The 24838-nt window shown below is 34.7% G+C and overlaps 1 protein-coding gene across 8 annotated transcripts in view; it reads left to right on the top strand.

The window, feature by feature from the left end:
- The window catches only part of LOC103972914 (uncharacterized), an 81161-nt gene that overhangs the window by 52552 nt on the left and 3771 nt on the right, over positions 1-24838 (top strand). For 7 of the 8 annotated variants that reach the window (XM_065183364.1, XM_065183363.1, XM_065183366.1 and 4 more), the window contains 4 exons: positions 8326-8430; positions 10601-12037; positions 21462-22034; positions 22127-22337. In XM_065183364.1, coding sequence (XP_065039436.1) covers positions 8326-8430; positions 10601-12037; positions 21462-22034; positions 22127-22337 — 2326 coding nt within the window. Of the gene's footprint in view, positions 1-8325; positions 8431-10600; positions 12038-21461; positions 22035-22126; positions 22338-23206; positions 23323-24838 lie in introns of all 8 variants that reach the window. The other variant, XR_010513482.1, reaches the window with a different exon arrangement.

The raw sequence follows: 24838 nt of genomic DNA on the forward strand, positions 1-24838 counted from the left end.
TGTTATATTTCTCCACAAGTCTCCACCCCCAGATGGATGGCCAAACCGTAAGGATAAACTCGCTTCTTGAGCAATATCTTCGGCACTACGTGAGTGCCAACCAACGAGATTGGGTGAAGCTGTTGGACATAGCCAAATTCTCCTACAACTTACAGCGGAGCTCTGCGTCCAACAAGAGCCCCATCAAGATCATTACAGGACAACAACCGTCGAATCCTCACACCTTGGCTATCGGGTATACCGTCAACTCCTCACATTCAGTATAATATTTTTTTTATATTGTTTTTGTTCTTATAATCTGGATTAGGATTCACTATTATAGGCAACCAAGGTCTAAATTCTTATTGTGGATTATGATTGAGCAATTATGATTTGGTACAATCTGTATTATTACTATTTTCCATGGATGATTTGATTCTGATAATTGTTTGACCTTTTAGTTGTCTATCAAAAGTGGTATGAATTGATAAGTAAGTTGGAAGATTTTGTCCAATTCTATCGAATTTGAAAGGCACACCAGAAGAAAAGGAAAGGAATGAAAAGACTGAATGAGAAGATAGAAACTTGGATTCAGGAAATACAGAAAAGAAATCTGTGACTATGAATTAGTGGAGAAGACACAGTAGTTATTGCATATGCTCTTTGTTGCAACCATCTTATTTGCCATCTAGAACCAGCGTTGTAATGTATGTCACCATTACTGTGTAAATGATGAGAAGATAAAAACGGAGGAAATAGGATGGGTTGCTGCTTTGAAATTCTTAAGAGAACAGAGATCTAACGTGAAGGGAGATGTTAAAGGATTCTAAATTAATTTCAAATTACTTAGTGCATTCTTGAAATGATTTTTTTCTTTACTTTTTTATTACTATATACTATTATATCTACAAGGTAATTGGAGAAGCACTAAGGCATAGCAACGTCGATCACTATGTTAAGGCTGCAAACGTATAAGTTTTGAGTCTTCTGTATTATGTCTATGATTATTATTTACTATAATGATGCCATTTTATGATATATTTTACATGTATCTTTATAAAAGTATGTCGCCAATATTTTTGTTAAATTCATCTCCATCGTTTTACATTCTTATTCTTTCTTTAATTATCCTTTTATATCACACTTTCATGTTTTCTTGATAATGTTAGATATTTACAAAATAACTAAAAGGATTAGAATATAATAATTTTATTTTGATAAATTTATTATAAATTTTATAATATTTCACTATTTTAATGATTTTTTATAATATTTTATCCATTAATTATTTTCTCAGACAATCCTAACCGTGTTGACCAATGGGAGTAAAAAAGTTAGTCCAAGAACACATGGTTATATTAACAATTTGGAATATAAGAACATTTTCAGGGAAGGGATTATAATTAGTAGACACTATGATTAGAAGAAAAATAAATATTATTTGTTTATAAGAGACTAAGTAGATAGGGGAAAATCTAGAGAGACTAATGGTACTGAATTTAAAATTTGGTATACTAAAAAAGTTAAATATAGAAATGGTGTAGAAATTGTTGTAGATGAGGATTTTAAGAATTATAGTTGCCGGGTTGATTTATGGGAGGACAAGATGTTTTGAATATCATTAGTACTTATTTCCCTCAAGTCGGGTTGGATGATCAAACCAAAATATTATTTTGGGAAAACTTAAATGATATCATTCATGGAATGCTTATAATCGAAAAACTTATAATTGGACGAGATTTGAATGGTCATGTTGGGAAAACGTATAGTGAATATAAAGGGGTGTATGGGGGCTTTGGTTATGCGAAGAGAAATAAAACATTTAACTACTTATAAGAGCGGTCATAACTGTAGTTAAATAGGCCTTTTTCTTAGTAGAAAGGTAGATAAAGTTATTCTTGGCGAAAGTTTAACGAATCAAAATAGGTTGATGGTATTAGTTACTATAGAAAATAAAAGAAGAAAAGGTAGTTAAAAAATCACTAGGACTAAATGGTGGAATTTTAAAGATGATACTGTAAACACTTTTAAGAATAAGATGGAAAGGAAGACAACGTGAACTTAGATTAGGATAATATTAATATTATTTGAACTATGATGGCTAATAAGATTAGGAGCTTAATAAAGGAGATTCTTGGTGAAACTAAAGGTAGAGGTGTAACCTTAAGAAAGAGTTGGTGGTGGTGCGAGGAATTTCAAAAAAATAATTTTTACTAAAAGATTATGTTTTAAAGACCGACAAAATTGTAAAAATGAGAAAAATTTAAAAGATATGAAGAATATAAAAAAAGTAAAAAAAACGATTAGTACTGTAAGATATAAAGCTTATGATAATTTTTATAATAAATTAGGTACTAAAAATGGTGCAAAAAATATATCAAATTGCTAAAGCTATAGAAAGAAAGTGTAAGGATTTAGATAATATTATATGCATTAAAGATGAAGATTAAATAATACTTGCTAATGATAATGAGATTAAGAAAAGATGAAAAATTATTTTTATAAATTATTTAATAAATATTCCACATAGGACTTAGATTTAACGATAAATAATAGTGGTAGATTTAATAATCTTAGATTTATTCATAAAATTAGAGCTAATGAAGTAAAATATTCATTAAAGAAGATGAAAATAGCTAAGAGTGTGGGGCCTAATGGTATCCCTATTGAGGTCCGGAAGAGTTTAGGGGACAAGGGAATATCTTAGTTAACTAGTTTATGTAACAAAATCATAAGATTCGAAAGGATGTCTGATGAATAGAAAAAGAGTTTTTTAGTACCAATTTACAAAAATATGAGTGACATACATAATTGTTCAAATTATAGAGGAATTAAAAACATGAGCCATACTATGGAACTTTGGGAAAAAGTTATCGAAAGTAGGATAAGGCTTGAAACAAATACATTTGAAAATCAATTTCGTTTTATGCTTGGAAGATCAACTATAGAAGCTATTTATTTATTAGGACAATCAATGGAAAAGTTATAGGGTGAAAAAGAAAGATTTGCATATGGTTTTTATTGACTTAGAAAAAGCCTATGATACGGCTCCTAGAGATTTATTATGGGGGTTTTAGAAAAGTTAGGTGTATTCACTAATTATATTGATGTTGTTAAATATATGTATGATAATATAGCTATTAGTGTTAGAATTATAGGGAGTGTGTCTAGTGAGTTTTTTATTAGCATAGGATTACACCAATGATTCACAGTAAGGCCTGACATTTTTATATTGATAATGGATGAACTTACTAGTTACTTACATGATAGACCTCCTTAGTGTATGTTATTTGTTGATGTTGTCGTCTTAGTTGATGAAAGCCTAAGTGGAATTAATTATAAACTTAAGCTATGGAGGTAAGCCTTAGAAACTAAAGGTTTTAGATTAAGCAGGACTAAAACTGAATATATAAAATGCAATCTTAGTGATTTTAGAAATAGATAAGAGAATATAGTTAGATTGGATGGACAGGAAGTTCTTTTAAATAAAAACTTTAGATATCTTGGATCAATTATTCAATAAGATGGAGAGATTAATAAAGATATATTTCGTAAGGTAAAAATAAAATGGTTAAAATGGCGAGGGGCATCAAGAGTCTTGTGTGATCATTGGATGCCTTTGAGACTCAAAGAAAAAAATTATAAGATAGTTGTGCGACTAACACTGCTTAAAGGATTTGAGTGTTGGGCAATTAAGAAAAAATATATACAAAAAGTTTGTGTTGCCGATATGAGAATGTTGAGATGGATGTGTGGAGTTACTAAGCAAGATAGGAAAATTAATACTTTTATTCGTAAACAACTAGGTATCGTTTTGATAGAGGATAAGATGAGATAAAATTGTCTAAGATGGTCTGAGTATGTGCTGAGAAGACCTCGGGATGCGATAGTAAAAAAAGATGAAATAATCAATATTAGTGTTACGAGGAGAGGTGGAGGAAGACCTAAAAAGACCTTAATAGAAACTATAAATAAATATTTAAATATTTTGATCTTAACTAAATATATGACTTTTTATAGATTTTAATGATGGTAAAAGATCCATATAATCGACCCTAATAGTTGGGACTTACAATTTGTTGTTTTGTCGTTGTATTGGATCTATACTTGAATGTTTACGAATGAAACATTTCTTTCACAATCCTACCTACTAACTTCAGACAACTATCTCAACATTCTGATCTTAGCTACTTAAACTCTTGTATTTGATACTTTTTGATCATCACACTTAGATTTATAAAATATATCTAATTAAACAATTGTTTGATTTGTTTTAATTGAAAGAGCTTCTAGTGATCATATTAAACTATTTTGGAACCTCTTCACATTAACAACTTTGCTTTTACTCTATAAACAATGCTTTTAATCTCTTTATACTTAAATGAACTTTTTGTCCATCCTTCCTTAACTACATCTTTAGTTCTTCTATTAGCATTATTAAATTTACAACTTGTATATTCAATCTTACTCATACTTAATCTAAAAATTTTAATTGTTAAAGTTTGTCTTCCTAATTTAAATTTAAAATGTATTCCATTAAACTCGCATAAATCAAAATTAATATTTTAACAAACAACATACACCGGATTGGTATATCCTATTTGTCAAGGATTAGAAAATCAGGTGTACTAATTGATATGGGTTGATACTATTAGGTTTCATCTGTTTCAATTCATGCCATCATTACCTCTCAATTTTAATTGTTGAAACCATATGTATAAAGTGGTAACAGCCTACTGCTCGATATCCTATCTCCTCTCACGTGTTCTCTTTCCCTTTCTCTCTTTCTTTCGAAATCTACCACCTTTATAATCCCCTTCTCCAATCTCTCTCTCTCTTGTTTTAACAAGACCATTTCATATTGAATTAATGTCAGTAGGTCATTTACACTGATTTCAATATTAGGAATGGTAGCAAAAGACCTAAAAGGACTTTCTATAAATAAAGATTGAAGTATTCTAATCTAAACTTAATTAAACATATGACATTTTATGAATTGCAATGGCAGCAAAAGATTCATATAGCCGACCCTAAATAGTAGACTTATGGGTTTGTTGTTATTGTTGTTGTTGTTTTATGACATCTACACCAATGTTGTTGATTAGGATTTTAAACTTTATTGTATATGACTAATAAGGTTGTACGACTAATAAGTTCATTCATTATTGACATACAAAGGAAGGAAAAAGGTTATTTTAATGTATTCCTATGACAACAAGAAACTTGCTAAACACACTTCGTATAGTTCAAGCACTAGTGATTATACTATGGTTTATATCTTTTTAGATTCAATATATTTGATACAAGTGTCTAGTCTGAATTCACCATAATAAATCTCTAGTAACTATATATAGGATTTTTCATATTAAAAAGTTTATGTAGATTTTTTTTCTCTCTATGCTTCTTTATTAATTTCCTTATTAAATGAATTTAATTTCTGATTGATTTCCTGGGTATAAATAAATTGATTCATGGAAATATTTGGTTCACATCTTATTCAATCTTCAGTTTCCCTTATCCTAAATTTTCATATCATACATAACTTGTTATGTTAAATTCTTTGTAATTAAAGAAAAGTTGAAAATATCTCTTATTCTTATAAACATTACAAAAACTCTTTATTTTCTAAACATGTTTCTAATTTGCAAAATTTTGTTAAATAAATTAGTCAATCAAATTGTTTCTTGATCTCGTAAAATCTTCTAGACCTCGTTAGCATAAAGCATTATCAATTTCCTTTTGTCAATTTCTTTTTCACCTCATTTGCTCTATTTTTATGAAGAAATATATGATTATTAAATCTACCCTTATTGTCTCTTTAAAGCTTATATGTGATGTTCATTAAATAACTTTTAAAAAATAATTTCATCATATTTTAATTTAACCTTCATATCAGCTACGTGTATCTTTTGTTCTTCATCCTTTGTACCAAGATTCGCAATACCGTATCGTACCGGTATTTCGACCTGGGCTCGGTACTGGTATGGTACGGTATACCGAGCGGTACACTTGGGTATACCGAGTACTGTAGCACTGCTACAGTGCTATAGTGTCTCGGACCGGTAACAGTCGGTCCACGTACCGAAAACCTGTCGGACCGGTATGTACCGCCCGTACCGGGTGGTATGGCTCGGTACGACAGATCCTGCTTTGTACAATATATTTTATAAATCTCTGCACTTTCTTGCTCTAGTTTTAGCAAGCCAAAGGATATTCTTTTCTTATCCTTTGTATTTAACATATTTTGAAAATCTTCATAACCTTTGTATTTTTCCACATAGGTTTTTTCCTCTTTCTGGTGGTTGTATATTTTTTAAATCTTTTATATTTTATGAATGTGTCAATCTATAAAGCATGATCTTTTAACAGTGATTGTCTTTTGATTGTAGAATCTACTCTGTTAACTTTAGATTTTCTAAGGATCTCTTTTGTCATGCTTCTAATCTTAGTGGTTAGCGAAGTCTACATGTTATTGATGTTGTCCCATGCAAGTTCCATAATTTGCTCATTCTCCATCCTATTTTTGAAAGCCTTCAATTATTGTTTCTAAAATTTTATTGTCTAGTTGTAGTAAAAATAGTTGGTATCTTTCTTTTTCCATTTTATGAAACATATATCTAAAACTATCAATATATATTTGTCAATTTTTCATTCGGTATAACTTTATAATCCTTACAAGCAAGGTTCGCAATATTGTACCGTACCGGTATTTCGACCTGGGCTCGGTACCGGTACGGTACGGTATACCGAGCGGTACACCTTGGTGTATCGAGTACTGTAGCACTACACTGTTACAGTGCTACAGTGCCTCGGACCGGTAACAGTCGGTCCGCGTACCGAAAACCTGTCGGACCGGTACATACCGCCTGTACCGGGCGGTACGGCTCGGTATGGCAGACCCTGCTTACAAGTATCCTATCTACCTTCCAAGTGAGAGAAAACTTATCTGACTGTAATTGAATGCTCATCTCTTTTTAAAATGTGTATTAGCAATTGTGAGATCATAGGATGTTGCAAAAGCTACAATTATATCATCCCTCTTCATTTCCTTCTCCATACCAAAGCCATCATATACTCTTTTAAATTTACTTTGCTCTTACCCTTTATGACCATTTAAATTCTGTTCAGTTATGACCTTTTTAATTGAAGATATCAGAATTCTCTTTTAATTTGATTATAATCCAATTTGAGGACATAAGCACTTATAACATTTAAAAATATTTTTACCAAACTATAACTTTATTGCCAAATCTCTTCACTTTTACAACATTATCCTTAAAGAGTCTTCAACAAGACCTATACCGTTTTATTTATTTTTTTCTAACATATCAAATTCTATTTCTAGTACTATCAATCTCTCAATTTTTTTCTATCCAATATGTTTCTAGTAAATAAATCATGGTAATCCTTTGCCAAATCATCATACCTGCCAATTTTAACCCTTCTTGGAAAGTGTTCATATATTTGATGTTGCTATTATAGTCCTATGATCTTGGCTAACTTCGTTACCTATATCAGACCAAAGCAACATGCGACCCCTTATCTGTCACACCAAATAGATGATGGGTCTCTTTCGGATAGCCCTCCTGGCTCACCTTTTCTCACTTCAGTGCACTTGGATGTGAGGATGCCTCACATCAATTCTGAATGACCATCAATGACCATCTAACCCTATGATGAAAGCAGTTAAGATCCATGCTCATTATTTATGACATTTTTATGCTAGCTATAACTTATATAATACAGCATGCCATCTTTTCCATCCGAATTTGGGACCACCATTGTTATGCAAGTATAAGTAACAAAAGGTATTTCTTTAGAATTTTAGCACTTGTTCATCAGGTATATGTTAATATCTCTGTGAGTACTACTGGTAGAGTACGATAAACAGGTGATCTTGTATCGAGTTGCTATATTTGTTTAATTACAATTCACTGATGAGCATGTTTGGCATACGCTAAGTTTACAATACAAGATATTTGAAGCACAATTCAAAGGTAACACAATGAAGTTAGAAAGGATATGAATGGAATGCATATACTGACACTTGTTAATTTACATCACAGTGCTATTTTAAAGTGCAACCTTAATAAATCTGGTAGTGCATGTATACTTTCTTATGTAGAAGGCAGGCAATGAGTTAGGATGACCTTGTCTATTATTCTTTTTGTTGTTAGATGACTAGACCTACTGTAATGTTTAAAGGTGTAATTTATCTTCTTATGGGCTTTCTTGTAATCTTTACAATCTTGCTATTTATTTTTTAGTAATAAGATACTACATTTGTTAATATTGATCATACACACATATCACTAGTTTATTGGATGCTCATGATTTTACTTACAGGAGAATGTCAAGGATATGGCTCAAGTGTTTCTGGAGTATATAATGAATAATTATCATGTTAGTCCAGAACCAAAAATGATATTGCAGGCCTTCAAGATATCACTGGTTAGACTGGCCTTCAGTATTATTTTCTTTATAGTTCAAAAGTTCTAGTATCTCAACAAGTTCTTGGACTTCAGTTTTCAACCTTTGACATGTATTTTCATATATACCCTAGGAGGATTTTATGGTTTCAATCTGTTTAGACAGAAATGCACATGATTTTTTAAAAAAGCAAATTTTCAAAAATAAAGGACCAAATTTCCATTTTCTGTTACATTTGTTTTCAATGGATCTTTTTCTTGTGAAACTAAATTAGGTACAAGATATAGATGAAAAGTGGGAAACCTTTTTTGTTTCTTCTTTTGGGTGCTTCATCTTTATTATGTAAAATTCTATAAAACTGCAAAACATCTAGACACAAAAGCATAAATCATGGAAGAGAGACATAATACTTCTATAGTTCTATTGAATATTCTAGTTCTAGTCTTGTGTTTTGGATTTATGATTTTTTTTTCAGAAAAGGAACAAGAAACTTACATTGTCAAGGACCAAGGTGACAAGGTTCCAAAACGCCCAAAGTGCAAGCGCTCGACCAAATGAAGCGAGATTCTCATCAACATAAAAGTTATAAAAAAGACAATTAAGAATAAAGATAATCATTAAAATAGCAATTAGACAATATATTAATTACATATCATTTCATATACTCAATATCACTTTAAAATGTCAAGTTACATATGTTAAACCACTAAAATGAAGATACTACCTATGGTTGCCATGATTTATGATTCTAAAAGTGAACCCAAAAGATTAGCAGTAACAATCCTGTAAATAACTATTCAGGATCAACAATCAGGAGGCCATAGAGAGAGAGATGGCCTTGCAGCTTCTTTTGCTTCGAATAGTTTCAAAAATATGAAAAATAATTTTGAAAAAAGTGACATTCTTGGCAGATGGTTTTGTTACTAGTTTCTTGTTTTAGCAGAAAAGAAGCTGCATAAATAATAACAAACTGCCCCCCAATTTGCGATTGATAGTGGCATGGTTGTATTACATAATTTGACCAACTGTTTTGACTGGGTGATTTCTGTTTATTTGTAATATAGAGATGCATATATGATATGCCTGTGAGACTATATAAATTTTATCTGTAATCTTTGATAGGTCAAAGACTTGCTTTCCAATTTTCTTATAACTAGTGTTTATGTTGTTGACATTCTAAGATGTCTTGATGGTCTCTTGTTCTATTATGTTTTACTAGGTGAACCTGATATTTATTCAACAATAAGACCAAGTTGATCACTGGAAAACAGTAACTTATGTCAATATTTAACCTGATTCTTCTATCAATTAATTTTAGCAATACTGAAAAAATGTTAGGTTGTTAAGATGGATGGACAAAGTTAATAAATGTTAAGGTTTTAGATATTTTAGGTTTGTCATTCATCAGGAAGGAGGGATTGATGAAGACATTGTTCATATAATAAAAGTTGGATAAATTAAGTGGATAGGTTGTTTTATCCTTTGATTAAAAAGTAAAATTTTACAAGGCAGTTGTAAGGTTACAATTGCTTCAGTGATTAGCATGATGGGTTGTTGGAGCATTTAAAATATTAAAAAGAGATTTAAGTAACTTATGTCAATATTTAACCTGATTCTTCTATCAATTAATTTTAGCAATACTGAAAAAAAGTTAGGTTGTTAAGAAGGATGGAAAATTTTAATAAATGTTAAAGTTTTAGATATTTTAGGTTTATCATTCATCAGGAAGGAGGGATTGATGAAGACATTGTTCATATAATAAAATTTGGATAAAATTTTACAAGGCAGTTGTAAGGTTCCAATTGCTTCAGTGATTAGCATGATGGGTTGTTAGAGCATTTAAAATATTTAAAAGAGATTTAAGAGCTCTTTATTTAACTATAGTCTTTTCCATATAGCTATTGGTGAGAAAAGATCCTTGCAGCCAACTCCATGTAACTCGGACATTATGATTTGTTGCTGCTGCTGCTGCTGCTGTTTCCGAGACCTGTAATTTGTCTGTGTTGTGATTCCATATGCAAGGACTATTATATTAAAAATTAAATGTACTGGTAGATTTTGTATTTAAAACTATAAATCTGTTCCAAGCTCATGTACTGCTTTCTAATTCTCTCTTTAAGGATTAGCAACTGGTGCATGTTATCTACTACCATATTTTCTAATTCCGTTTGATGTTTTTGGGATCTTTAAGTGTTGGCGAGCTGCTGCTTTCTTAAAGCATAAGATTGATCACGAGGAATCACTTGCACTTGCAAAGAAGTATTTGAAGTTCGCATGCAATGAAGAGCAGGCTTCTAATGTTTATTCTAAATTAAGGATACTAAAGAAGAAATTTTTAGATCGAGACAATGTTATTATTAGCAAACATGAGCCCAGTTTATTAGAGCCTGGGTCATCAGTGTCAGGAAAATATCTTACTGGAGAACTTGCCTTGGAGATGACTTCAAATTCTACAGGATTTAGTCTTCATGAATTTGAGAAATGTGGACTTCAACAGAGTCCTCAAAGCCACAGTGTTCTTGAGCAACCAATGTTGCAGGAGCAGGAGCAAGTCCCTGTTCTTGAAACTTCTGCAGATCTGCATGAGAACCTTGGTTCTCTGAAGGCCAAACTGCTAAAAAAACAAACTGATTTGATTCACAATATTTGTTTGAGAAGGGAAGAAGATCTCCTCCTCAAGCAACAAGAAGAAATTTCAGAATTCCGTGTGTGCAAGGAAAAGTTGGAGTTGAATTTGAAAAGAGCACATCATGAACATTTGGGACATATTCTTGATTTGGTTATGGATTCAGCTGACAAAAATGACAAGATTAGAATGTTCAAAGTAGAGTTTGCAAAAAAAAAGGGTGGATTTGGGAAACACATGGATTGCCAATTTTTTAAACTTAAAGGCATGCAGTCCGTTGCAAGGGATAAGGAGCTACAGATAAAGAATCACTGGTTCGAAGAAGCTAAGGCTGGTAAACTAACAGAGACTTTTGATAGCATTCCTTTGTCAGAGTCTGGATTCAGGTTGGAGGAATTCAGAGGAGATCAAGATGATGTTCATGATGGTCTAGGGAACAGAATATATGACTCCAGGACATCTGTGCCATTTCAAAATAAGCATACTGTTGGGTCAATCACTGTGGGTCACTTGGTAACTAGTGGGTTGAGTTCCAAAAGCTCTGGAGGATCTGCAGTTTTGTCTCCTAGAGGAGCTGGATGCCTGCCAAGTCAAATTGATACATCCACTTGTCAATCCAGTGGTTTGAATGAAACTGAAGTTTATGGACCAAGAGGGATGCATTTGGAAGTTCCATCAACTATTCCACCTCCGGAGATGGTTGTCATGCCCATGGAAACTGAAACTCTTGCTTCTGAGATTCCTACAGGTAAGGTTGATGATATGCCTATCAACTCTGGAACTGCAGCAACTGTTGAAACTGAGAAGCAAAGGGATGCAGAAAATTCTGATATGTCATGCTCGATAACTTGTCCATTGGAAAGCATTCGACAAGGCAGAAGTACAGATAATGGTGAGGTTGCATGCTCAGCAACATTTTTTCCACAAAATCTGGTAGACTCTCCTTCCTTCATACATGAAGTAACAAGTACTGGTTGTGAAAGTGGTGTTTCATCAAGTCAGGTGAGTTTTGTTAAACTTATGAGCATGTCAAAAAAACAGGTCTCTTAATTATATTTAATTTTACATTTTCTGGATAACAAGACTAATCAACTTGCACTCACTAATTGAATTAGATTTACTGCAAAAGGGATACCTTGTGAATTAACTTGTCTGTTTACATGACCTTGAAACATCTATAAAGGGTTTGAGGTGTTTGAGTAAATTGTCAGTAAATTTTACCGGTTCTATAAAAGAGGTAAGCTGCTATTAATTGTGTCACATAGATGGATGATAGATAAATCAATAGAGAACAAATTTTGACAGTACAAAATACAGCAAAATCGATTTGTTAATTTTCAGATATCCATTAAACAGGAGGTTAGGGGTGACATTTTGTTTGAAATGAAGAAAACCCATGTTTCCTTGGTTATAATCTGGCATAGCCACATTAGTTGAACATTCTGGAGCCTTGTTGTAAACAGGAGGGCAGGGATGCCTGCACTACCAGTTTGTTATGCACTTGCACATGCACATGCTTGTTCTTGTTCTAAAGATGGCAAACATATGTGTTGATCAACACAGCAGGGTCGCAATCCTTGCATTTATTGGCAATATGAACACCAAGTTTTTTATTACTTGCTTCAAAAAGAGTGATGAACATTTGAATACTTATAGAGTTATTAGAACCAGTGTCGTAAAAGACACCAATGTACCAAAACGCTTGAAGTGCTAGGTGTTTGCTCGAGCGAAGCGAGGTGGTCACAAATATTAAATTTTTAAAAAATATATGATTAATGAGAAATATGGTAACTAAAATAAAAATGAGAAATTACGCGAGTTCTAAATCACTTTATATTTCAAATATCACTACCAATATATTAAATTACATTCATTTAAAATATCAAAGTATATATTGTTTAAATCTAATAATAAAATGATAAAACAAGAAAATATTACCATTAGAAATTCAACAATTTCCCTTAAGAAAGTCAATGATCATCAAATTTATAGACTATAGACCATTATTAATAATGATTAACATGTTTACAAGTGAGAGAAAGAAACAAAGAGGAGAGGAAGAAGTAGAGAGAAGGGGGGTAGGTTGTTGATTGTTGCTTGGGAGTGGAGGGGAAGATGTAGAGAGAAGGCGAAGAGGGGTGTAGCTATCGAGGAGGGAGAGGTGCTATTGGGGTTAGAGTAGGAGGATGGAGAGGGGGTTTGTTAGGATCGAAGGAGCGGGAGGATGGTGAGGGTGGCTGTCGTGGTTGGCAAGGGGCGATGGAGGAGGACAAGGTGAAGATAGCGATGAGCAGCGTAGGGGAGGGAGAGGGGAGTTGTTAGGGAGAAGGTGAGGATAGTAGGAAGGAGGAAGAGAGGGGTTGTCGGAGGGGAAATAGAAACAAATAGAGTTACCACGAGAAGAAGACACCACAGAGGTTCGCCTTATGCCCAGAAGTCACTCGTTGGAGGCTACTAGAGGGGCCGTCAACAAAGGAGGGATAGGAGAGAGAGAGGGGAAGGGCTTGTCGAAGGAAGACGACATTGTCACTGCTTGCTAGAGAGGAAGACAATGGCACAATTGTCATTCATCGGAAAGGAAGGAGCTGTCGCCACCATTCGTTGGAGAGGAAGATGAAGTCATCGTCGTAGTTCGCTGAAGAGGAAGATGTCGCTGTTGTGATTAGGTTTCCAAAGGGGGCAAGGGCTCATGCGTGTGGGGTGGGTGGGGGTTAAGATATGTTGACTCTAGTTCGATCGAACCAGAATCAAGAAACTAATATGTTTAGACTCGACCCATGCATTAATTGAACCATGCGAGTCAAGTGGTTCGATTGAACCAAAATTAAGAACCAAACACATGCATCAATTGAATCAGGTAGGCGCCTAGCCCGCCTAAGGCTTGGGCCCAAGCGTGTGCCTAGGTTGTGCCCAATTGAAGGCATGTGCCTGGACCTCTTCTTAAGTGCTTGGTCCTCACCTCGCTTGGGTGCCTAAGCGAGCGCCCGAGCGCCCTATGGCTTCCATGATTAGAATATATGTATATATATATCTTTTTTCTCACTAGAAAGTTAGATAGAGTTATATGTAAAAATTTTAAAGTTATACTTGGGGAAAGCTTCATGAATCAACATAGGTTAATGATATTAGATATTTATTGTAGAAATTGAAATGAGAAGAAGATATTAAAAACTTAGGACTAGATAGTAGAATATCAAATATAATAAATGTAAGGATTTTTAAGAATAGGATGGACAGGAAGGCTGTTTGGAATTAAGATGGGGATAATGTTAATATTATTTGGACTATAATGTCCAATAAGATTAAGAATTTAATAGAGGAGATTTTTTATGAAACTAAATGTAGAAGTGTAGCTTTAAGAAAGAGTTGATGATGGTGTAGGAAGTTCAAAGAACAATTATTAATAAAAAAATCATGCTTTAAAGGGATTGATAAAATTGTAAAAATAAAGAGAAACTCAGAAGATATATAGAATTTAAAAAGAAGCTAAAAGAGTTGTCTGTGTGGCAAGAGATGAATTTTATTATAATCTTTATAACAAATTATGTACTAAAGATAAGAAAAGATATATATCGAATTGCTAAAGGTTGGGAATGAAAGTATAAGGATTTAGGTAATATTAGATGCATTAAAGATTTTATTAATGAAATTAAGGAAAGATAAAGATTTTTTTATTAAGTATTAAATGAACATTTGAGAAATTACTTAGCTTAACGATAGATAATTGTGGTATATTTAGTAATTATATATTTGGTCTTAAAATTAGATCTAGTGAAGTAAAAGATGTCTTAGAAAATGAAAATAGATAAGAGTGTGAGACCTAGTCTGAAAAGGTTTAGGAGATCAAGTTATCATAATTTGATTAACTAGTTTATTTAACAAAATTATGAGATTTAGAAAGATGCATGATGAATGGACGGAGAGCTTTATGTGTCAATTTATAAGAATTGGGGTGACATGCAAAACTTTGATGATTATAGAGGAATTAAAATCATGAGTCACACTATGAAACTTAGGGAAGGAGTTGCTGAAAGTAGGATAAAATTTGAAATAAATATCTTTAAAATCAATTTGGTTTTATGCATGGAAGATCAACAATAGAAGCTATTTATTTATTGAGATATTTAATGAAAAAGTATTGAGAGAAAAAAAAGATTTGTATATGGTTTTATTAATTTAGAGAGTCTACGATAGAGTTCCTAGAGATTTATTATGGCAAATTTTAGAAAAGAAGGGTGTATCTATTAATTATATTAATGTTATTAAGAATATGTATGATAATGTAGCCACTAGTCTTAAAATTATAGAGAGTGTGTTTAGTGAGTTCCTATTAGTATAGGATTAGAGTTATGGAGGCAATCATTAGAAATTAAATATTTTAGATTAAGTCGAATAAAACTAAATATATGTAATACAATTTTAGTAATATTGGGAATAAACAAGAGGTATAGTTAACTTGGATAGGCAAGAAGTTCCGTAAAAGCTTTTGGTACTTTGGTTAATTATTCAATAACATGGAGATATCGATGAAGATATTACTCATAAAGTAAAAGCAGGATGTGTAAAATGACGAGAGGCATTAGGAGTCATGTGAACATTAGATTTTTTTTTGCGATTAAAAAGGAAGTATTATAAGTTGTTAGATATGCAATACTTTATAGATTTGAGTCTTGGATAGAGACAATATATACAAAAAGTTTGTGTTGTTGAGATGAGAATGTTAAGGCGGATGGATGGAGTTTCTAGGCAAGATAAAAAAAAATATTTTTATTTATGAATAATTAGGTATCTCTATAGCTTTAATAGAAGATAAAATGAGAAAGAATCATTTAGAATTGTATGAATATATGTTTAGGAGATCTATAGATCAGTGATTTAAAAAGCGCTAGGTGCCAAAAGGCGCCAAGGTCCAAAAACGCCCAAGGCGCTAAGCGCTCGCCCGAGCGAAGCGAGACGCTAAAATATAAAAATATATAATATAATTAATAAATATAATTATTTAAAATTTTAAATAAAAATATGCTATTAAATTAAGAAAATCTATTAATAGTATTAAAAATTAATCATTTCAAATAAACTTAATATTAACAGTATACTGTATACTGAGCCTGCTGACTTAGAAACGAGGAAGCAACGGCGGTAGCGGCGAGCAACGGTAGCGGCAACGGGAAAGGGAGCGGGAGCGACGAGTAGCGGGAGGCGCGAGCGGCGACAGCGTTTGCGAGCAGCGACAGCGGGAGCAGGAGCGGTGAGCAACGAGAGGCGCGAGCGGTGACAGAGGCAGCGTTTGCGAGCAGCGACAGCGGGAGCAGGAGCGACGAGCAGCGGGAGGCGCGAGCGGCGACAGCATTTGCGAGCAGCGACAGCGGGAGCAGGAGCGGTGAGCAACGAGACATGCGAGCGGCGACAGAGGCAGCGTTTGCGAGCAGCGACAGCGGGAGCAGGAGCGGCGAGCAGCTGGAGGCGCGAGCGACGACAGAGGCAGCGTTTGCGAGCAGCGACAACGGCGAGCGGCGATAGGAGCGACGAGCAGTGGGAGGCGCGAGCGGCGACAGAGGCAGCGTTTGCGAGCAGCGACAGCGGCGACAACGGCAGCGTTTGCGAGCAGCGAGATCGGGATCGGGATCGGGAGTGGCAGTGGCAGCGAGTTAGGGTTGGTGTTAGAACCCTTGCAGATTCTAAACTTGGGGTTGATCTCTTTAGGGGATCGGCCTCCTTGGAACTCTATAGGGGTTCCTCCCTTGGAGTTGCTGCTCAAAGGCTGCAGAAAAGATTCATCTATTGCCTATGAAAAGAGAAGGAATACATGGCTATTTATAGGGCTTCTAAACCCTAACTCCTAATAGGACTCCTACTTAAGACTCTTATTCTAACCAACTCCTAGTAGGACTCCTAGTCAAGACTCCTATTCCCTTACAACTCCTAATTCTTCTCTAAGAAAACACCTCCTACATGAATGCCCCTCTCAATTAGGACTCTCCTAGCTAGAGTCCTAACAGAATGTCCCTCTCAATTATGACTCTCCTAGCTAGAGTCCTAACAGTTTTACATGAATGTCCCTCTCAATTAGGACTCTCCAAGCTAGAGTCCTAACAGTTGGGTAAGGGTTAGGGTTGGCTAAGGGTTATATCGGTTTAGTTGGTTCGATTGAACCAACTAACCAACCGAACCAGACCTAAAATCCTGGTTTCGTCGCCTTGGTTTACCCAGGCGCTCGCTCGAAGCGCCCAGCGCCTGGGCTCGGGCGAGCGCCCAGGCAGCGCTTGTTTGAAGCGTGCCGCCTGGGAGATTAGCGAGGCGCTCGGGCCTCGCCTTACCTCGCCCGAGGGCTTAGGCGAGCGCCCGAGCGCCTTTTTCAATCACTGCTATAGATGCGATGGCTAGAAGAGATAAAATGATTACTATTAGTGGTATGAGAGATAGAGGAAGATAAAAAATATTTTGATAGAAATATAAATAAATATTTAAGTATTTTTAACTTAACTAAAGATATGACCTTTTTCATATGTCAATGATGCCAAAGGATTAATGTAACCGACCCAGTGATTTAAAAAGCGCTAGGCGCCAAAAGGCGCCCGAGGCACTAGGCGCTTGCCCGAGCGAAGCGATGCGCTAAAATATAAAAATATATAATATAATTAATAAATATAAATATTTTAAATTTTAAATAAAAATATGCTATTAAATTAAGAAAATCTAAGATACAAAATCACAATGTTAAATTAACAAAAAATTTCAAATAAATAAAAATTAACAGTATTAAAATCAAAATAATATATTATTAATCTATTAACAGTATTGAAAATTAATCATTTTAAATAAACTTAATAATATTAACAGTATACAGTATACGTTTACTGTTAAAAGGAAGTGTAAAGGGGTGCTGAGCCTGCTGACTGAGAAAAGAGGAAGCGGCAACGGCGACAGCAGCGGGAGTGGGAGCGACGGGTGGCGCGAGCGGCGACAGCGGCAGCGTTTGCGAGCAGCGACAACGGCGAGTAGGAGCGGGAGCGGGAGCGAGAGCGAGAGCGGCGAGCAGCGGGAGGCGTGAGCGGCAACAGCGACAGCGTTTGCGAGCATCGACAGCGGCGAGCAACGGCAGCGAGAGCAGGAGCGCCGAGCAGCGGGAGGCGCGAGTGGCGACAGTGGCGAGCAGCGAGATCGGGATCGGCAGCGGCGAGGGTTAGGGTTCGGTTGTCACTTATATCAGTTTTAGTTGGTTTGATTGAACCAACTAACCATCATAGACCGAACCAGACCTAAAATCCTAGTTCGGTCACCTTCGTTAACCCAGGCGCTCGCTCGAAGCGCCCAGCGCTTGGGCGAGCGCCCAGGCGATGCCTGGGAGATTAGCGAGGCGCTCGGGCCTCGCCTCGCCTCGCCTGAGCGCCTAGGCAAGCGCCCGAGCGCATTTTTAAATCACTGAACCGACCTCAAATAGTTGGAACTATATGACTTTATTATTGATTTTGTATAAACACAAGTTTTTAATGATCACTAGAATTCTAGGAAGCACATACATGAGAATTTCTTAAATGTGACCATATTATACATATGTCAAACATGGATAAGTATTGGATATGGCAGAAAATATGTCCAACATGTGGGCTCCCATCAAGTGTACTGAAAGGAAAATAAGGGGACTTTGCCTCAAAATTTTTTGTTTTGTTCTCCATAGTCCAATAAGCAATTGGTTGATGGACAAGATGGAGGTGGTAGAGAGACCCTGGCATTTTTTAGGCTGGCTCTGCTGTTGATGTCGCCCTGGTTTCTTCATGGAGCATCTTGCAAGCTGATTCATTGATTTCCCTTTACATGTACCAAAGTGAACAGTTTCTTGGCCATAACTAGAACTAGAGGGACACTGGGTTCTGCAGGGAAGAGAGCACTGTGATGAGTTGGGATTGTTACTTCTTTTCCCTGTGTTTGACTGAATATATAAACCATCACATCTGTAATGGGTGTGGCTTTGAGGTTGACTTGTGGCCTTTGGTAGCTGCACTGTATGACTTCCATAGCAAGTTTTAAGTAACCTTTTAAGACCTTCCTCTACAGATATTAATAGTTGATACATGCTAGTATAGAAAGTAAAGGTTTAACACAAAAGACTAAGAAATAATAGTAATGTGAGATACATACACAGCTACAAGTACTGGTCTATGCTTATTGTTTGTTACGTGTATGATAGTTATGAAATATGTTGTTAAACAAAAATAAGAATAGAATCTGTAAATATAGTTTTGCTCGCTGTGGACATCTCATGCCATGCCCTTAATTATTTCTTAGAATATGTGTGTCAGCTCATCTGTTCTGTGTCCCATGTACGTGTCTATGGTTCTTAGCTACAAGTGAAACATCTTTGCGTGTAAGAATTGCAATTGAACATCTCATGTTTTGCAAATTATAAAAGATAGCAAGATGGACGAGATCTTGCATTCAGACCATTATTCTGTTTCATCTCAGAAGGCTATACATTACCATTAATACTTATACCAGTACTTAATGTAAATGATTTAATGTTAATTATTATTAGCATATATCAGTAATGTAAATGATTTAATGTTTCAAACATTAATATTTTCTAGACAATTATACTTATGATACTAAATAAAATGGAAGTTTTAAGCCTAAATGGGTTAGAACTTTTGAACTTTTGACTATATTTATTAAATGGATGTTGTCATGCTTTTAGATCATGGCTCATGTAAGTTATTGCTTGGACCTTGCCACCATTCATGAAATACAACTTCCAGTTCCATTTTTAATTTGGGTATAGTGAACTGAACTACTTTGAAGCATGATCTGCAGTACTGAACTGTACCACCCGGTACGGGCGGTACGTACCGGTCTGACAGGTTGCCGGTATGCGGACCGCTTGTTACCGGTCTGAGTGCACTGTAGTACTGTAGCAGCGCTACAGTACTCGACACACCTGAGTATACCGCTCGGTACACCTGGGTGTACCGCTCGGTATACCATACCGTAACGGTACCGAGCCCAGGTCGAAACACCGGTACGGTACGGTATTGCGAACCTTGCTTTGAAGTATTCATAATTCTCACTGAACCCATTTCCTTTATCATCATTATGATCTGCAGTTATTTTGAGTATCAAATTCAGCTTTCCAAGAACCCTATGCATAGTTATAAATCAAATCATCTTTACTGTCTTTAGGTTGATGACTTTTTTGTAGGGACTCATAAGGACATTTAGTTTCTGTCTTTGCATGTTGTTCTTGTGATGGTCTTGTGCCTTATTGGTCTCTCTAGATATTGGCATACCTTTAAGTACCTCTAAGGATGATGGGTCTCTTGTTGGCCCCTTTGTAATTGTTAACATGTTGAAGATGACAATTGAAATCCTAGTAGAAACACTGTCTCATGAGGTCATAGTGGTTAGACAAACCATGGAATGTCGTATTGCATATTAAACCCTTATATTGGCTAGACTGATACGTACCAGTTGACACCGGTGTACTAACACATGGCACACCGGTATATACCAGTGTTCTAAAGACAAATAAGAATGAGAAGAGGACGGCACAATTGAGGAAGAGAAAGAAAGAAGAGGAGGCTGTGGAGGAAGAGGAAGGAAGAAGAGGAAGAGGAGGAAGAAAAAGGAAGAGAAAGCGGTGTAGGAAGAGGAAGGAAGCGTACTGGAGATAGGTGGCACCAGCTGAGAATGGTAGTGGCCGCAGTATCGGTTTCATGCTCCCTGTAAGAAGAGGGCTCACGTGAAGTTTTAAAGTTTTTTTTGTCTATTGGGTTGGACTAGACTGCCCGAAACGGGGCAGTCCGTTTCGGGCGGTCTGTGTACCAATTTATGTGGTACAACCCATTTCATACTGGTCTGGGTGAAACAGAGAATTCTGTTTCAAACTACAATTTGAGTGCCTTCTGTGCAGTCTTGGCATACTTTAAAAAAATTGTGCTTTTGTCAGCCAATGTTTTCATAAACAGCTAGCTTGTGGATAATTTGCTGTTTTATGTGACTGTTATGGATTTTATGTGATTGGCTTTTACCAGGTTATTTTCAAGCAGTTCAGGCCATTCTTAAATCAGAAATTCATCCAACATTCAGCTTCATCCTCATTTTCTTGTGGATTGTATGTGTGAGCCTGAATTATTTTTTCATGTGTTTGTTGTTTGTTAATTTTTGTTAAGGTGTAGGGATAGTTTTTATGTTCACATTAACTTGTAGCTTGGGTTTCTTACGAGTTAAATTTTAATATTCAAGTGTCTGCCTCTTTTGAATGACATTTATCTTTTCGGTTTAGTTTAACTTGTATTCTCTTTGTTCTTCTGCACCATAGTACAAGTTTTGATTGCTTCACTTGGGAAAAAGGGAAACATGTGCTAGGTTTTTGCATCTTTGACTTTTGTACTAGCACGTTGAGCACATTCTACTTCTGATCGTGCATCCGTAGGAACCTTGCTTCAATGGGCATGAAAGACCTGAAGACTCTGCTGGTCTGGATGTCCAAGATTGTGGCTTTCCCCAAGAAATTCCTGCATTAAATTCAGCTGATTTTGGCACCTTACAAGTCAATCCGACCAATCATAACATGTCTGTCTTGGAATCGCTCCTTGATCCATTGGCTGTCTGTACTGGAGCATCCTTGGTTGCACAGAATCAAGGAAGTGTAGTTTCATCTCAAATTGGAGAAGAGCCTTTTGATCAGATTCAGCAATCTTCCCAACAAAATGATGTGCCAATGCAGGTGCCAGTTGTATTATCATCTTTGCTGGTTGGACAGTCTAATCCTCTCGTCCCCCAGTTTATTGAGAATTCAGTGTTACCAAATTCAGAAAGGAGATTGCAAGGAAGTATCAGTGAAGATTTAACATGCACTTTTACTCAACCAGAATCAGTCCATTATCCCCTCTTTCCATTTGCACAGTTGATGCCAACTCAAGGGCTTCATCCTGAGCCATTGAAAAATGAACTGACTAGAATACGAATACATGAGGATATAATTTCTAAGATGCATGATGATAAGGTTTGTTTTCTTTTACCAATATTCAAATACTCTTCTTGCCATCATTTTTGCTCATTATCATTGATAGTTGTATCTTGTTATTTTTTGTACAGAAATCAAAACTTAAACTAGAGTGTGACAAGGAGTTAGATCAGGTAAGGAGAAAATACGATGTGTTACTTCAGGATGAGGAGTCGCAGTTTCGTCAGAACAAAGAGATTCTTGAAACCATTTACAACAAAGTTTTCATGAATCAAGTTTTAGCTGAAGAGTTCAGGGCCAAATTTATTGATAACAAGGGAAGAGCTTCTTCGTCTTCGCAAGGTATGGAATGATTTCTAAATCAGCTTGGCACTTGTTTTCTGTTGATGAACTGTTTGGAAATCTCTCTTTTAGTATTTTTAAACATTTTTTTGTCCCGCAAACATATATGCATGTTACATGTGGCTTTTCTGGATCTTTAACATAGAACTTGATTTAGCATCAGTGCAATACTATAAGTACCTCATCATTTCAGTGTCAAGGTGACTAATGCACTATTGCACTTTGATTAGCTCATTGGTTATGAGTTGCAGGTGGAAAATTTGATCAATGTTGCCGTTCTACTTTTAGGCACAGTTGTGCTTTACCTTCTTGTAATTATTTTAATTGGACTGGGTTAGTGGAACAGATGGGAAGTTTAGGTAGAGTTACTATCGGCTACTCAAGGTTTAGGCATTAGTTGAGTAAGTGGCGGGATATATGCTGCCAAGATAACATGAAGCGGTAATCATGCTTCATGTCTTTTGTTAAGTGTGCATGCTTTGACATGACTTCTTTTAGTATATTCATATCTGCATTATTGTGTATTTTTCATTGTATTTTGTTGTGCATGTATACTGTATCAAATATATATGAATGGTTTAAGCACAGGCCTTCCGTTGGATCTTTGACAAAAAATGGTTGAAACATATCCAAATTTAGATTATGTAAATTGACCAAGATCCAAAATATAAACAAGCCTAGAACGAAAAGGTATCAGTGATTTGGAATTTTGGATGTCCTTTTTGAAATCTGGAAACTGAGACTATATATATCTACTTTCTGAAAACATGTTTAGATATATGAATTCATATGGTTTAAAATTTTATATAATACATTTATGCATGTAAAAGTCTGTTTTAGATCTTGACAATATATGTTTTTCCTCCTAGGCTTTTCATAGTTGCAGATCATGATTTATGAAGTTGATCTCGAAAGGGTTACTTATGGTGAAATCACCATGCAGAATTCTGATGGGATACCTTGGTGTATAGATGCGTATTTTCAAGTATGTATATTTTTGAACTTATATAGAAGAAGTGGGGATTGTTATGTTTGTGTGGTTCCTATAAAAGATCTAAAAGAATCTACTTTAATGTTTTCAATTGTTTCACATCATGCTTACTCAATTGTTTCGCATCTAAAGGAATATCTCTAACCGTCAAAATTTATAATTATAGGAGCTTTAAATGGTCACGTAAGAAAAATATATTTTGAATTTAAAGGGTTGCATGAGGGACTTTCATTACGGGAAGAGAAATGAAGAGGGTGATATGATTTTGGATTTTACCACTTCGTATAATCTTATAATTATAAATACTCATTTCAAGAGAGATGAATATTTAATTAGTTATAAGAGTGTTAACAACTAAGGTCAGATATCACTAGAGAGTTAGATAAAGTTATATGCAAGAACTATAAAGTTTCATATAGTGAAAGCTTCATGAATTATTAGATATTTATTGTAGAAAATGGAAAGAAAAGATAGTAGAAAAATTTAGACTAGATTATGAAATTTTAAAGATGATAATGTAAAGGATTTTAAAAATAGGATGGAATGAGAGATGGCTTAGAACCTACATGAGGATGATATTAATATTATTTGAACTATGATGGCAATAAGATTCGGAGCCTAACAAGAGATTTTTTGTAAACTAAAGATAGAGGTACAACCTTAAGAGAGTTGATGGTATGTGGAAGTTTAGAAAATAATTATTATTAAAAGATTATGCTTTGAAGATTGGAAAAATTATAAAAATAAAGAGAAATTTAAAAGATATATGAATCTAATAAAGAGGCAAAAAGAGCAATTAGCATGACAAGATATAAAATTTAAGATAATTTTGTAATAAATTAGATACTAAATTTGAATATATATATATATATATATATATATATATATATATATATATATATATATATATATATATATATATATATATATTGAATTGCTAAAGCTAGGGAAAGTAAGTGTAAGGATTTAGATAATATTAAATGTATTAATGATGAAGATTAAAAAATACATGTTAATAAGAACAAATTAAAGAAAAATGGAAAATTACTTTTAGAATTATTTAATTATTCCACAAATGATTTAACTTTAACAACAGATAATAGTGGTTATCCCTAATGAAGTTTGGAAAAAGATTGAAAAAGTTTTGATAGTATCCCTATTGAGGTTTAAAGAAGTTTAGGGGACTAAGGAATAACTTAGTTAACTAATTTAATAAAATTTTGAGATTTAGAAAGATGTCTGATGAATGGAGGAAAGACTTTTTAGTGCCAATTTAACTAATTTAGTTTTGTGCTAAGATCAACAATAGAAGCCATTTATTTCAGGGATTGCTGTATCGCTCGAATTAGTATGGTTTGGGTGGTATGCATCGGTCCAGGCATGGACCAATACACGGACCACCCTGTTTTGAGTGGTCTGCATTAAAATAGTAAAAAAAATCAAAAAGTGGTGGGCCCTAGTCCATTTCAGCATTAAAAGAAAAAGCATAATAGGGCTCTTCTCGTGTATG

The sequence above is a fragment of the Musa acuminata genome, chromosome BXJ1-5, assembly GCF_036884655.1.
Source record: "Musa acuminata AAA Group cultivar baxijiao chromosome BXJ1-5, Cavendish_Baxijiao_AAA, whole genome shotgun sequence".
Taxonomy (NCBI): domain Eukaryota; kingdom Viridiplantae; phylum Streptophyta; class Magnoliopsida; order Zingiberales; family Musaceae; genus Musa; species Musa acuminata.